The 14,546-nt window shown below is 48.7% G+C and overlaps 1 protein-coding gene across 5 annotated transcripts; it reads right to left on the bottom strand.

Moving 5' to 3' along the window:
• Positions 1–134: 134 nt before the first annotated feature.
• Positions 135–5,551, bottom strand: Tmem54 (transmembrane protein 54). Of its 5 annotated transcripts, none has more exons than XM_071618712.1 (7): positions 5,536–5,551; positions 3,184–3,377; positions 1,142–1,201; positions 832–921; positions 593–731; positions 357–358; positions 135–203 (listed from the first exon to the last, which is right to left on the bottom strand). In XM_071618712.1, the coding sequence occupies exons 1-7, from the start codon at positions 5,549–5,551 to the stop codon at positions 135–137; spliced, it is 570 nt and encodes a 189-aa protein (XP_071474813.1). The 5 variants fall into 5 exon arrangements, with proteins under 5 accessions (XP_071474813.1, XP_071474811.1, XP_071474814.1 ...); XM_071618710.1 differs by having other exon boundaries at positions 832–1,020; XM_071618713.1 differs by lacking the exon at positions 1,142–1,201.
• Between the last annotated feature and the right edge of the window lie 8,995 nt (positions 5,552–14,546).

A 14,546-nucleotide genomic window follows, 5' to 3' on the forward strand; every position in this document is an offset into this window, starting at 1 on the left:
GTCCACTGAGCCCTCTTGGGTGGGCTCTGGGAATCCTGGAGCCATCTGGGCCTTGATGGTCATCTGGGCACTGGCCACAGTTCAGGCTTGGTTGCAGGCCCCCAGTGACTGGGACTCCAGCGAAGCTTCCTCTCTCAGAGGGTCAGGGGCACAGAGCTGGTGCAGCTCAGCAGGTCATGGCCCTCCATGGACTCTGGACTCTCCTGAATATGTGGAGACACAGGTCACTGGTGGGCCTACTGGGTCAAGGCTGGGGTTCCCTCCTCTAGGACACCCCAGGGATGGAGGAGAGAGGGTGGGGAGGATCTCTGGAGGGCAAAGGAGCATCATCATCCCATGCAAGAGCAAGGATAGACCCCTGGAGCATCCCCTACTCAAGCCCAAATGCCCCTTAGCCTGCCTCAACATTTGTCCTGAGCCCTGGGAGAGCCAGATGTTGTCAGTTGTGTGACTTAGCTAGGAGATCTGGCCTCTCTGAGCCTTTAACCCTCTCTCTTTGGAGAGACCCCATACAGAGGAGTGGGACACACCAGCCTGGGCTTCCCAGCAGGAACTCCAGGAAAATATGGGAAGTCAGGAGTATGGGGGGAACTTACCATGTGGTGGCTGCTTTTCCCCCACCAGGGCCTCAGTTCCAGCAACTGGTGGGCCAGCTGGGTGCAGCGCACAGCAAACACACTTTCCGCTACACACAACACCAGTGAGATGCCCCAGAGGCACAGGCTAGAGCTCTGCAGGGTACAGGGGACAGAGATGACCACGTGTGTGCCAAGACCCATTCCCACCCCTGTCAAGGGCCTGGGTGCCCCCATCCCGGGCTCAGGCACTCACGTAAATGCGGGTGGGGTCGAAGGGACAGTCGGGCGTGAGTGCCAGTAGTTCAGGGCTCCCAAAAGTGCAGGCGGCCAGCAGGGCCCGTCCCTGGGTGGCAAAGGTCACGGCGATCGAGGCCAAGAGGCCAAGGGCACAGATCAAAGAGAGAAGAGCACACGCCACACTCGAGCTAAACATTGTCCAGCGCTGGATGGGGGAGGCCACTGGTCAGTGGACATCAGGCTTGGCCTTCCTGGGCAGCTCTGGCCTCCATGATGGTCAGGCACACCCCCTACCCTACAGCCCCATCCCAGGAGGCGCCACATACCAGGGGGGTGCTGGGGAGGTAGCGTGACAACACGATGGCTGCAATGCCGGAGGTGATGACCTGGTGGGGGGGGTTCAAGTCAGTTCTGACCCTGTGCTGGAGGACTGCAGGGGGAGTCAGGACTGTTCTTGGATAAAGATGCCACCAATGTCACCAAAGATGCTCTCCAAACCTCCACCTCCTTGTCTTGTGCTTAGCTTTGCCCTCACTGCCTCCATCTGCAGAGACATTTCCTCCTTGTCTAGCCCTGGAGTGATCACACCCTGCCTATAGCCTTCCATGACTCCCCACTGTGAGGAGGCATGCCCAGGAGTACGCACGCCACAAGATACCTGTGACGTAATTCCCTGAAATGGAACAGATTTGGAAGAAACTAAGTAACTCAACTGACAAGGAATTAAAACCAAAATTATATATTGAAACAAACCAGGACACTTTATGGCGTAAAATTCAAAATCCCTAATAGTATTTGAAATTATTTCAGGGTCTCAGTGACCTGGCCCCAGCTCTCAGCTCCTCAGCCCCACCCTGAGCCACTGTCCTCCCTCATTGCCCAGGATGTGGACACCCACATGAAGGCTCCTGATGCTCACAAAACACCCTCCCTGCTCCCCGTACTGTGCAGATCCTTCCCTGTGCAGGCTTGCCAACCACCCTCTGTCTCAAGAACAGGACAACCTATGCACCGTCCACCCCAACAGCTGCCCTCTGGATCTTTGGGGCTCCATTCAGTCAGTCTTCCTCCTTCTGTTCACTCAGTGTAATGGCAGAGTACCATGGGTATTCAGCAATGGCTTTCATTCATTGTGCAACCAGAACTAAGTGCCTTAACCTCTCTGTGCTAAGCCCCACTCTCAGGATGAGCTCACAGAAAGGACACTGGCTTTGGTATCAGAACCACCAAGGTTCAAATTCAGTTTGGCATCTTTGTAACAGCAGGAGGGGTGAATCTTGGTCTTGGTCTCCTCCTCTATAAAATGGAGATGATAACGGCCAATGATGCTGGATTGGTGAGAATTAACTGAGGAAATGAGGGCAAAGGAGAAGTGGTCCAGCCCAGAGCCCATTTCTGGGCCCATTACCTCCCCACTCTGCCTTCCTCACAATAACTGTAATCCCAAGGACACTGGCCACATTTGCATAGCCCAGCCTGTCCCACTTGATGGAGCCCTTCTGATTTGCTTGGGCCTTGTCTACCAGGTGTGGAGGCCAGCAGGCTGCCTGAGCTTTATTTTCAGACAGAGACAGGCTTAGTGAGGTCCCGGCCAGGAGTGGCAGGGATGAGCTCCCACACGGATGTGTAAATGTTCCTCCAAGGTCGCAGGTGCCTCTGCTGACAGGGGAAGAGCTCTATAAATCTGAGAATACCAGGCCACTTCATTTGTATATTCATCAAACAGGGGCTGTCACTGAGTCATAACAGGGCTCCCTTTATTGAGCAGTTGCTATAAACCAGGTCTAATGATAAACTCCTGCCAGCCTGGTTTTCTCAGGGTCTCCAGAACAGATCGTAGCCAAGCCCACCTCCATGTCTTTGCCTGTGTCTTTCCATTCTGTACAGGGAATGCCATCCTGCTTCCTTTCCTACCTGCCAGCCCCAGGCAGGCCACATACCTGGGTTATTTATTGAAGTTCATCTGTGAACTCCTACACATCCATCAAAACCCTTCTGTGAAGTCCTCCTGGATCCTCCCAAACTGCTCTGATGTTACTTTATTCTGTCCAAGGGTAATTTGAATATTTCTTGGTGGTAATAACAATCCTAGTTCACACTAGTGCACACTTACCATGTGCTGAGCACATTATACGAAGCGCTTTCTGGGAATGATCTTATTCAAAACTCACCAGGACCCTGTGAGGAGGACACTTTTACCACCTCCATTTTATAGATGAGAAATCTGAGGCAAAGAGAATTTGAGTGACTTGGTAAATGGCATACTATGCTGGGGCTACCTGCTTATTCCCCCAAGCTGTGGTGGGGACTTGTCAAAGACCTTGCAAGCCCCTCCCTCCCACCAGTCACCCTCCCAGCCTGGTCGTACCACAATGGCAGAGGTGACTGAGAGGATGTTGACCACGCAGTACTGAAGAGCCACAGCATCCCGGGGGGCAGCGACATATCGCAGCACCGTGCCGTGCAGCACAGCGGCGATGATGAAGCTGACGTGGCCCAGCACCACCAGCACCAGGCCTGTCTTCATTAGCACCTTCCGGAAGTCATCCACGCTCAGGCCACCTGTGGGGGACAGAGACATGGGTGAGGCTTACTCTGCTAGGCAGAGGAGTAAACCTAACCCTGGAGTGATGGACACTGGGTCCTAAGTCTATTTCTGGATGACTCAGAGGCAGTACCTTTACATTTCTGAGCCTCAGTTTCCCCCTCTGTAATAGGGGTTCATGATTCATTTGTGAGTCCTGGGACTGTAAGGCTGGAAAAGCACCCAGGGGGCACTTAGTAAAGGAGAGTCATCCTTGTTAGCACTCAAGGTCAGAGGCAGCAGGGCTCGAGCTCACATCTCTAACTCCAGCTCCCTGACCCTTCCATTGACATCCCATCCACTGTGCCAGGCCCTGGGCTACCACAGTGAGCTCGACAGTCATTGTCCAGGTTCCATGGAGCCCATGGGCCATCGGCTCGGTATTCAGTTTGGTAGATAGTAGGTACTCAACACAATTGCTGAACTGAACTGCCTAGAGTCAAGTGACTGGGGCAACTAACTGAAGCCCCTGAATTTCCATTTCTCCATCTGTAAAATGGGAAGAAGAACCCTGGTCTCTCAGTGCAGAAGATACATGAGATAGATGGAAAGTGGGTCAAACTCTGGGGCTCTGGGAAAAGCAAGCTCTTGGCGCAGGATAGCATTGGGCAGGGCTGTGGGGGAGGTGGGACCAAATGTAAATTCTCTTTGGCCCTGTGGCTGCTGCTCCTATCATCACATCCCAGGAACAGGAAGCCCACTCCTCAGACAGCTTAGGCTATTCTAGAGGTGCTCTCTGCAATGTCCTCCTTGGCTCCTGACGCTGCTCTAAAGGACACACATAAAGCTGGTTCCCTGGTCCTGCCAGTCTCCTCTGTGAGACGGGAAGACTATGATCAGTTCCCAGAACCAAATAGCCCCTTCCTTTAGCTGCTCCTAATGGGATCTGACTTTGAGTCCCTTCCTAAACCTCAGTCTCCCCATCTGTGACAAAGAGGGTTGATCATATTTCACATATGGGAGTTCTGCAGCTAAATTTAAAAAGAGAGAAAAAGAAGAAAGGAAAAAGCAACCACTAGGCTGGCTGTGCTTGGGATCCCGTGCAAAGAGGCAATCCCCACCAGGGAAGAGGGAGGCAGGGGCCATTCAGTCACAGACTCCCTGTGACGGAGCATGGGCCCTTCCCCTCTGTTGGCTCCAGATTTCCCAAGTATAAGACAAAGAGGGGTGGTCTAGCTGGCCTTCCCTGGAGCCTGTAGAGTCCTCTGGGGCTGGACCAGGTCTAGGAAGTAAAGAACCGATGATGGACTGGCTGGGCACCGTGGAACTGGAATGACCTGGTGAAGAAGAATGGCCAGCCAAACAGAAAGGGGCATGGCAGCTTCACCGTGGGGGCCTGCTCCACCTCACCCCACCCACCTACCTACCTGGAAGCCCAGACACCACCCAGCTCAGGGCTGCACTCAATAACAACAGCATCCCAGGATCAAGACTTTGGTTAAACAAGAGGCACAGTGCCAGCCGGGGACTGCTCCTGGAACCCTGGATTGAGAGTCTCAGGGCAGTTCCTGGCTTTATTTCCAAGTTACCATTCTGGGAGCATTTAGCAATGTGTTAGTCCACAGTGCTAAGCACTTCACTCTCGGAGCTAAGTTTATCTTCATAGAAGGCTAGGAGGTGGGTGCTACTGGCCTATTTTACAGATGAGGCAAAAAGAGGCTCACAAGGTGTCTTGTGGGAACTCCCCAGGACTGCCTAAGAGCAGCATCGCAGTGCCCAGGGAGCGGGGGGAGGGGCACACAGTCCTCTCCTCTGTGATGATCCTTTGTCACACTGTTCCCTCCAAGCGTGGTGGGGGACAGAAGGGTATGGAAGTGAGAGCCCAGGGCCCTGCTTTCCCTCTCTCTGGTCTCTCCAGCTTATTTTCTGCCACCAGGGTGTCCGGTGAGCATTCATGCCACTCAGAAAGGAAAGTGGTGTCAAGGGGCCCGAGGTGCTTCGGGCCACATTAAGACATACCCGGCAGCCCTCCTTCCTCCATCTCCCTGAGACTGAAGCCCTGAAAGAAAAGTGACGTGCCCAGGCCGCCAAGTGAGTTAGAGGCGGAGCGGTGGGCCTGGCCCGGTTCGGCTCTCCCTACAGAGCCCCACCCCGCACCAGGGTCTGGGCCTCTCGCGCGCACCCCGCGCCGCTCACCCAGGCGCAGACACATGTCGCTCCCGCGCGGGTCGCCGCGGCCGGCGTCAGCGGGGATCCAGAACCTGCCGGCAGCCGGGGCGCTCGGCTCCCATCCTCTCCGCCGCCGCCTGTGCGCGCTGCGGAGCCGCGCCGCGCCCACTTCCCGCCCGGGCCGCGCTCTGTCCCCGGGCGGCCTCCCTTCCCTGCACCCCCAGCCGCCTGGGCGCGCTCGCACCAGCCGGTCGAACCGGCTCCGCAGCCTCGGCCGCGCGGCTGAGTCACCGCCCCGCCCCGCCCTGCGGCGACCTCGACGCCCCTGCGCTCAGCCGGAGCCTCCGCGGTGATGTCCCCTTTACAGAGGGACACTGAGACTCAGAGGAGCAGCTATAGCCCCTACCAGGGCGTGAGACCCGGGCTGTGTGGTGTCAGCTATAGTTATGGTGCCCCGATGGGCACCTGGACGGAAAAGCGCCCGGGGGAAGGCTGGGAATGGGGAGGGTGGTGAAAGAGCAGCCTAGAGGACCGGGGTCCGTCCCTGGCCTGCTGTGTGACCTCAGGCAAATGGCTTTTCCTCCCTGGGACCTACTTTGACCAGATGAAGAACAGCCCTGTTCTTTGAGTCTAGTCTTTCCCGCTGAGCAAGGTGCTTTCCTCATCTGTCTTCAGGTTCCTGTTCCCTCCTTCAAAAGTCAGGGATGATAATTCCTGTCCCTTGAGGTTGTCTGAAACAAAATGAGATACAAAATTAAGAAAATGTCTTAGAAACTCCCTAGAGTGTCTTTGTGGACAAAGCATAGATCTGGCAGGACACATATTAGAAGCTTTACTAATCCTGGTTGTGGGTTACTGAGCCCCTTTAATGTGCCAGCATGGATGGAGGTGTCCTTGTGCCATTCTCAGACTCCCTGATAGTCAGGTGATTGCCTTCCTTTGGGTTCAGAGGGCTAATCACTCACCCTAGGCCACCTGGCCAGGATTCCCATCCAGGTCTCTGAGCCCAAGTTCTCCAAAGTGGCAGTACTGTGGCTGCCTGTGTGGACTCCCTAGGTCTTTGAGGCAGACCTCTGGAGGCACTTGCTGACACCTGATGGCATCTGTTCCCTGCCTGTGACCCCACCCACTGGTCAGTGGCCTTGATGGCAGGGGCTATCCTGATGTCTTAGGTGTTCCTTTTCTGTACACCTGTAGTGTCACTGTGCACTGAGTGTGTCACATGGGTCAGTGCAGGGAGCTTCTGGAGTTTGGGAAACACATGAACAGCAAAGGAGGGAGGGGAGCCATTTCTCCTGGGAAACCCCCTTGAGAATCACCAGATCACTGCCACCATCAGGCCAGGCTAGGAGCCCCTCAGTGCATGGGCTTCCAGGTCATCTGTCTGGAACAATGTTATGAACGGTGCAGCTGTTCCTAACAGCAAGGAACCACCAAAGTGACAACCAAGGGAGGGGAAAGGGGAGGATTTTGCTTTTTTATTTCACACTTGGTGGTGTTGGAACCTTACAATGAATAATCGTTCATATCCTGCTTTTGTTTTTTAAAGAAAATGGGCCCTTGGGCTGGGATTGTGGCTTAGAGGTAGAGTGCTCGCCTGGCATGCATGAGGCACTGGGTTTGATCCTCAGCATCCCATAAAAATAAAATAAAGGTATGTGTCCACCTACAACTAATAAATAAATAAATAAATAATTAAATATATATATTTAAATATCTATTTATCTATTTATTTTTTTAAAATGGGCCCTTTATGGGCTGGGGGTGTGGCTCAAGTGGTAGTATGCTGGATTGGCATGCGTGCAGCCTGGGTTCGATCCTCAGCACCACATATAAAGATGTTGTGTCCGCCGAAAACTAAAAAATAAATATTAAAAAAAATTCTCTCTCTCTCTCTCTTTAAAAAAAAAAATGGGCCCTTTACTATCACCACCCTGCCACCACTCGACCAATAGCTTTATGATGGCAAACTCCACCTCCCCAGGGTCACTGCAAAGCTGGTGTCACATCTCAGGTATACACATGCAGGTGGCTTCTCTATCAGTGTTGGACAATCCCCTTGACATTGAGCCCATCTGGACACATTGAGTGCTTTTGCCTCCAGAAGCACAGATAATGGTTCTCTCTTTGTATATCTGGAGTGTTAAAAACAAAACAAAACAAAACAAAACAACAACAAAACACCCCCATTTTATCCATGAGAAAATGGAGACCCAGAAAAGTAAATAACTTTTCCAGGATAATATGACATATATCAATGATAGAGCTGAGACCTGAATCCAGGCCTGATCTTGAAGCAGGTCCTAATTTCTGAGGGTATGTTGGAAATGCAGAGAGCCTCCAAAATTGTGCCTATTCTCTGGGGCCTCTAAAAAGGAAGAACTGTTTCACCTGATTCTCTCCAAAACATCATTTCCCGGCCATCAGCCAACCTCAGAGGCTGAAGTTATTGCCATTTCTTTTCCTTATTGCCAGGTGGCCAAAGTCCATCAGTCCCTGCCACCCGTGGCCCTTACCTCTGCCCCACCTGTCCATGCACTGGCCTGGGCCAGAGCTCTAGTTCCTTATTCTCCACCAACTTACTGTGGCATTCTGGTCATTCTCTGCGATTCCCCACCTCAGTTCTCCTAACTGTCCATTGGGGATAACGATTTGCCTTTCAGGCTTTCTGGGTTTCAGGGGCATTAATAACTTGAGCCATGTGAAAGTGGGTTGAAACCCAGCCAGAGAAACACAAGTAGCACTCCTCTCTCTTCCTGGAACATTTAACGACCAGGTGTGGCCCAGTGTACTTAAATTGGAGGCTGGGTCTTTCCAGGTGTGGCCTTCCCAGTGGAGCTGTGCTGGAGAGGTGGGTTCAGGCTGTCAGTCCGTGTACAACCCCTCCTCACTTTAAAAAAGTTCCCCACCTCATTTTAAGAACCCTTTCCCCATGTAAGTAAAATCTTCTCATAACCACACCATGTTCTATTTCATGCATGTATGTACATGTACATGAAACTAAAACCAACTAATCATGCTTGTCCAAGATAAGAGGGGGTGGTTATCTCTCTAAACTAATTATTTATTTATTATTGGTGGCAGGGACTGAACCCAGGGCACTTACCACTGAGCCACATCCCTAGCCCCTTTTAATATATAGAGAGGGTCTTGCTGAGTTGCTCAAGGCCTCACTGCTGAGTTGCTGAGGCTGGCATTGAACTCATGATCCTCTTGCCTCAGCTTCCTGAGCTGCTGGGATTACAGGTGTGTGCCATTGTACCTGGGTTAAACTAATTTTTAAAAATATTTATTTTTTAGGTGTAGTTGGACACAATACTTTTATTTTGTTATTTTATTTTATTCTTTTAAAATATTTTTATTTTATTTTTATGTGGTGCTGAGGATCTAACCCAGGGCCTCACACATGCTAGGCAAGTGCTCTACCACTGAGCCACACCCCCAGCCCTTAAACTAATTTTTAAAACTAATATGTGTACAAATCACAAGTTGTGGACAGTGTGAATTGGGGCATTTGTTATGTTGGTTTTCTTTCTTTTACATTTCTAAAAAACAAACAAGAAAGACTCACTATAGAAAACTTGGTGGCAAAACTCAGGAAAATGTAAAGAAGAAATCAGAGTTACCCATAATCCTTTGTCCCACCATGGATAACCACCACTCACTTTTTTTTTAATATTTATTTTTTAGTTTTCGGTGGACACAACATCTTTATTTTATTTTTATGTGGTGCTGAGGATTGAACCCAGCGCCCTGCGCATGCCAGGAGAGTGCACTACCGCTTGAGCCACATCCCCAGCCCCCACCACTCACTTTTTGGAGGGTTTTTTGGTTTGGTTTGGTTTTTCCTATGTGTATATATCATTTATCACTTTTTCCTCCTCCAAGATTCCTGCCACCTGGTTCTACTCTCACCCTCTTCATCATCTTCATCTTTGTGGTCTTCCTTCATCCATTCAGGATTTGGATTTTTGTCCTAATGTCCTGCTCATCCGTGTGAATGACCCTTTAGTATCCTGCTTGACCTCCCCAGTGGCCTTCCTCATGACTGCAGCTGTCCTCTCCAGGGCCACACCTTGAACACCTCCCTGAGTTTCCAACCTCAATCAAGGCACAGAGGCCTCTGGTAGGCTGCCCACGTTCTGACTCCCACTGCCTCATCCCCAACTTCCAAAGGCCACTGGCCATTTCTGTCTTCTTCAAGTCAGTTTAGTGCCCTCCTGGCCTCTGTAGCATCAAGCCTAAACCAAAAGTGGAGTGTCTGAAGGCCCGGTCAGGTGGCCTAGTGAGATGTCTTGGGCCAGGATGGTGGCGGGGGAGATAGAGGAGGGGAAATTTGAAATGTGATTTCATGTCAAATTCTGAAAAGCGCTTCTCCAACCCTCACCTCCTTACTCCTCTCAGTGGCTCCCCCAGCTCCACAAGGCCCCACTCTGTTCCTCCTCCTCTACCTTTCTTCTGAGTCCCTCCATCAGCCCATAACAGTCTCGAGTCTCTCTATCTTAAAAAGTACAACGCCCCTTGGCCCTCTTTGCATTTCTAGTTACTGCTTTGTCATCTCCTCTCCCTGACCCCTTGGAACTTCTGGAATGAGTTAGCCTTACTTGCTGCCTCCACTTTCCCAACTCCTACTTCCTCCTTCGTCCACAGAAAGTGGCCTCAGTCCTCTGGGGAAGAGCCCTTGCTGTGGTCACAGTGGACTTCTAACCTTGCTGAATCCAGTGCAGGCACTGGGTTCCTAACTCATTATTAATAGCCACCCCCTGTGCCTCCTGCCTTCTTTCCAGGGTTTGCTCCTGCATCCCTGGGGGCTTCCTTCTCAGTCTCCTTTGTGAATTTTTGTCATCAGCCCTGAGAGAAGTCGGCCCTGGGGGAGAGAGAGAAAAAGAGACCCTAAGTTGATAGAGATCCAAATCTACAAGGATGACCAGTCATGCTTGTCCCTTTAGTTAGATGAACAAAACCTCCAGCATATGCTTGTAACAGATCAACTAGAACAAAAACATAATTAATTTAAATGTCACCAGACTTACACAATGTGCCTACAAATGATTTATGGGTAGACTGCTTAACCAAAGAGACACATTCTGAACCCCAAACATCAAACGATTATCATGGAATTTGGTTTTCAAAAGAGCTTGCCTGGGAACATGCACGTTTCTTTCCAGGAAAATCATATACATAATTAGAGAGCTCAACTGTCTTCTCTGAGTGGCGAGAGGTGCCTGCAACTCTGCCTTTGGAGTGTGTGTACCTTTTCTGTCCTTTAGTAAATCTTTGCTTGTGTCTTGCTTTTGACATGTCCTGGAATACTTTTCAGTGGTGAAAGTTGAGAAGCCATACAGGCAGAGGTGAGGTCCCATTCTCTTCCTTGGAGGAACCTCCTTGGTCGCCATTTCAGTAGCAGCTCAACCTTTGAATATTGGTTTTTCTTTGCGTTCTTTCTGCTTTCTTTATTATTCCCATTGGTTGGTTCATGGGTTTCCTTTGTATATGACTTTCCAATCACTGAACCCACCCTAGGCAGCTCCCCCAAGCATCTGGACCCAAATAGCCAATCACCTTGCTGCCCCACGCAGGTAGGTCACTCCACACAGCATCTCGCAGTCACCTCGAGCTCAGTATGTATCAACTGATCCATCTATCTTTTTCCCCAAACAGTACTGCCTCAGTTGGTGGCGTCACCATACAAACAAGCCAAAAGCCTGGGAGGCATTCTTTTCTCTTTCTGCATGAAGGCAATCACCAAGTCCTGCCAGTTTACATCATAAATACTCCTCTAACAAGGGCCTTCCTCTTTTTCTCTGTTACTATTGCCCTGTTCACATGGCATCTGTTGGCCCCTAAACATTTTTCCAAACTACTGAGCAATCTTTCTAGAGCATAAATCAGATCATGTCATTCTTTTGCTTAAAACCAGTAACATCAAAGAAATTAAAGAAGACTTAAATAAATGGAAAGACATCCAAAGCTCACGGATTAGAAGACTAAATATGACTAGGATGGCCATTCTCCCCAAATTTATCTACAGGTTCAATATAATCCCTATCAAAATCCAACCTGGGACTGAGAGTGGCTAGTTCAGTGGTAGAGCACTTGCCTAGCATATGCAAGGCCCTGAGTTCAGTCCCAGCACCAAATAAATAAATAAATCCAACCTGCCTTTTTTTTTTTTTTTGCAGAAATTGATAAACTTATCCTAAAATATATATGGAATGCAAAAGATTCAAAATAGCCAAAACAATCTTGGGGATAGAAAACCAAATTGGAGGATTCACACGTCCCAATTTCAATTTACTCCAAAGTAAATTGTACAAGGTAATCAAGACAATATGGCAGTGGAATAAGGGTAGCCATAGACATGAACAGAGTAGAATTGAGAGTCCAGAAATAAATAAGAAATAAGTGTGTGTGTGTGCGTGCGTGTATGTGTGTGTGTGTGTTTTATTTGATTGGGGATATATTTTATACACACACACACACACACACATAAATTTCAACTAAGGTGCCAAGATGACTCAAGGGAATAGTCTTTCAACAAGTGGAGCATGAACAATTGTGTTTCCATGCCAAGCTCGCCAGTGAACCACGTCCTCTTCTGAGAAGGCTTGCTGCTGGCAGGGCGGGGCCTGCATGAGTGAGGACAGGAGTGGAGCCCCTGGGGACAGAAAGCGGGCCCCCCCCCATCTTGGAAGGAGTGAGACGTGCTGGTGTCTTGTCCATACACCATCAGTCCTTGCAGTGACTTGAGAAGGTGATGACTCACTTTGAGGTTGAGAAAACTGGTTGGTTTTTGTTTCGGTAATAAAAATTGAAACCAGGGATGCTCCTCCATTGAACTAGACTCCCAGTCCTTTTATTTTTATTTGACAGGTTCTTACTAAATTACTAGGGCTGATCTCAAACTTGTGATCCTCCTGCCTGGGCAGCTTAGTGAGATCCTGTCTTAAAAAATAAAAAGGGCTGGGCTGGGGATATAGCTCAGTTGGTAGAGTGCTTGCCTCACATGCAAAAGGCCCTGGGTTCAATCTCCAGAACCACAAATAAATAAATAAATAGATAGATAAAATAAAAAGGGCTGGGGATAGAGTTTAGTGGTAGCGCACCCCTGGTTAAATCCCCAGTACTGAAACAAAAGAAAGGAAGGGAAAAGAAAAAAAGAAAGTGAAAAGACACCCTACAGGAGGGAGGAAATGTTTGCAAATCCAGTATCTAGCAAGGATCTAGTGTTCAGAACACTCCAACTCAACAACAAAAAGATAAACAAACCAACTAAAACCAGACAGAGCACGTTGGATGGTGCTAGCCTGTAGTCCCAGCTGTTTGGGAGGCTGAGGCTGGGGGCTGGCAGCCCAGGAGTTCAGACCAGCCTGAGCAGCCCAGCAAGACCCTGCCTGTGCTGTGCATTGGGGTGGGGGGAGTAGCTCTTGCTTCTGTGACCCCATGCACTTCAGATTTTCCTCCTACTTCTGTAACCATTATTTCTTGATCTCTTCAGATGGTTTCTTAAGAAATGGACTTGAGATACCTAAGTTAAGTCTCAATGACCCATTTTTAAGGTTAATACTTTGGCCTTTATTGACCTTTATTGAGACCAGCCTTGGTCCAGTTATTATCATCAATAACTGGATTTCTTCTGAGACCTTGCATTTCAGTACCCCGCTCCCTGACACCCATCTCCTATCTTTTTGCAATGGGAGGAATTGAATGGCGGGGAGGGAGAGGCTTGTGAGTGCTAAGCACAAACTCTGCCACTGAGGCTACACCCCAGCCCCAGCTCCTGTCTTTCCAGCTCACTTTAATACCATCTCAACAATTCGATTTTTTGAGATCTCCATTTTGTTAACCATTCATGGTGGCATACTTGAGAATTTGGTCAAACGGTCAAAGCCCTCTCTTCTTTGTTTGTAACCTCTTTCTCAGGGATTTCATTCGGCCCCTTGGCTTTGTACTGCCAATGCATCAGGAACTATCTCTCTTTCTGTACCATATACATGTCATACACACACACACACACACACACACACACACACACACATACACACATATGTATGTATATATAAACATGTACATATATATGTATAATCAGGTTATTGAGCATTTGAAATGTGGCTAGTGTGACTCAGAAATGGACTTATTTAATTAATCAAAATTAAATAGCCAAATGCCGTGGCGCACATTTGTAATCCCAGTGGCTCAGTATGCTGAGGCAGGAGGAACAGGAGTTCAAAGCTAGCCTCAGCAACTTAGCAAGGCCCTGTCTCTAAATAAAATATTTAAAAGGGCTGGGATGTGACTCAGTGGCTAAGTGCTCCTGGGTTTAATCCCTCGTACCGAAAAAATAATAATAATAAATATTAAATAGTTATAGGGAGAGTAGATACCATACCGAACAGTGGAGGTAAATTACTCCCAATCTCTATTAAGTTACCCTGTTTTATTTTCTCCAAGGCATTTTCTTTAGGTGAAATAATCGTATTCATTTATTAATTTTCTGCTTCTAACTGTAAGAATTTTGGTTCTATGAAAACAGAAACCTTAAGAAACTTGTTTTTAGTTCATCACTCAATACTCAGTGCCTAGAAGAGCATCAGGGAAACAGTAGGCACTTAATAAATACTAAATGATGAATAAAGCATTACATGAGTGTTTCTCAGCATGTGATCTCTGAATGCTTGCTGGTCCTCAGGACCTTTTCAGAGGGTCTGTGAAGTCAAAATTATGCTCTTTATTCCCCCAAATTATTTGCATAATACTACTAAGATCTTGTCATATATATATATATATATGTGTGTGTGTGTGTGTGTGTGTGTGTATTTATATACATATATAATTTATTTTAGTTGTTGATGGGCCTTTATTTTATTCATTTACTTATCTGTGGTGCTGAGAATTGAACTCAGTGCCTCACACATGCTAGGCAAGTGCTCTACCACTGAGTCACAACCCAGTCCCTTATCTTGTCTTTTTGATGTTGAAAAAGAAATGGTGGATATAAGTGTTGGTCACTTAACAAAGAACAAAGCAGCACCCTAAGC

The sequence above is a fragment of the Marmota flaviventris genome, chromosome 10 (assembly GCF_047511675.1).
Source record: "Marmota flaviventris isolate mMarFla1 chromosome 10, mMarFla1.hap1, whole genome shotgun sequence".
Lineage (NCBI taxonomy): Eukaryota > Metazoa > Chordata > Mammalia > Rodentia > Sciuridae > Marmota > Marmota flaviventris.

Coding starts and splice junctions, on each gene's coding strand:
- Tmem54 (XM_071618710.1), bottom strand. Junction 1,202..3,183: donor CAGTCACCTCTGCCATTGTG/GTACGACCAGGC, acceptor CCCCCCCACCAG/GTCATCACCTCCGGCATTGC. Junction 732..831: donor TCGACCCCACCCGCATTTAC/GTGAGTGCCTGA, acceptor TGTACCCTGCAG/AGCTCTAGCCTGTGCCTCTG.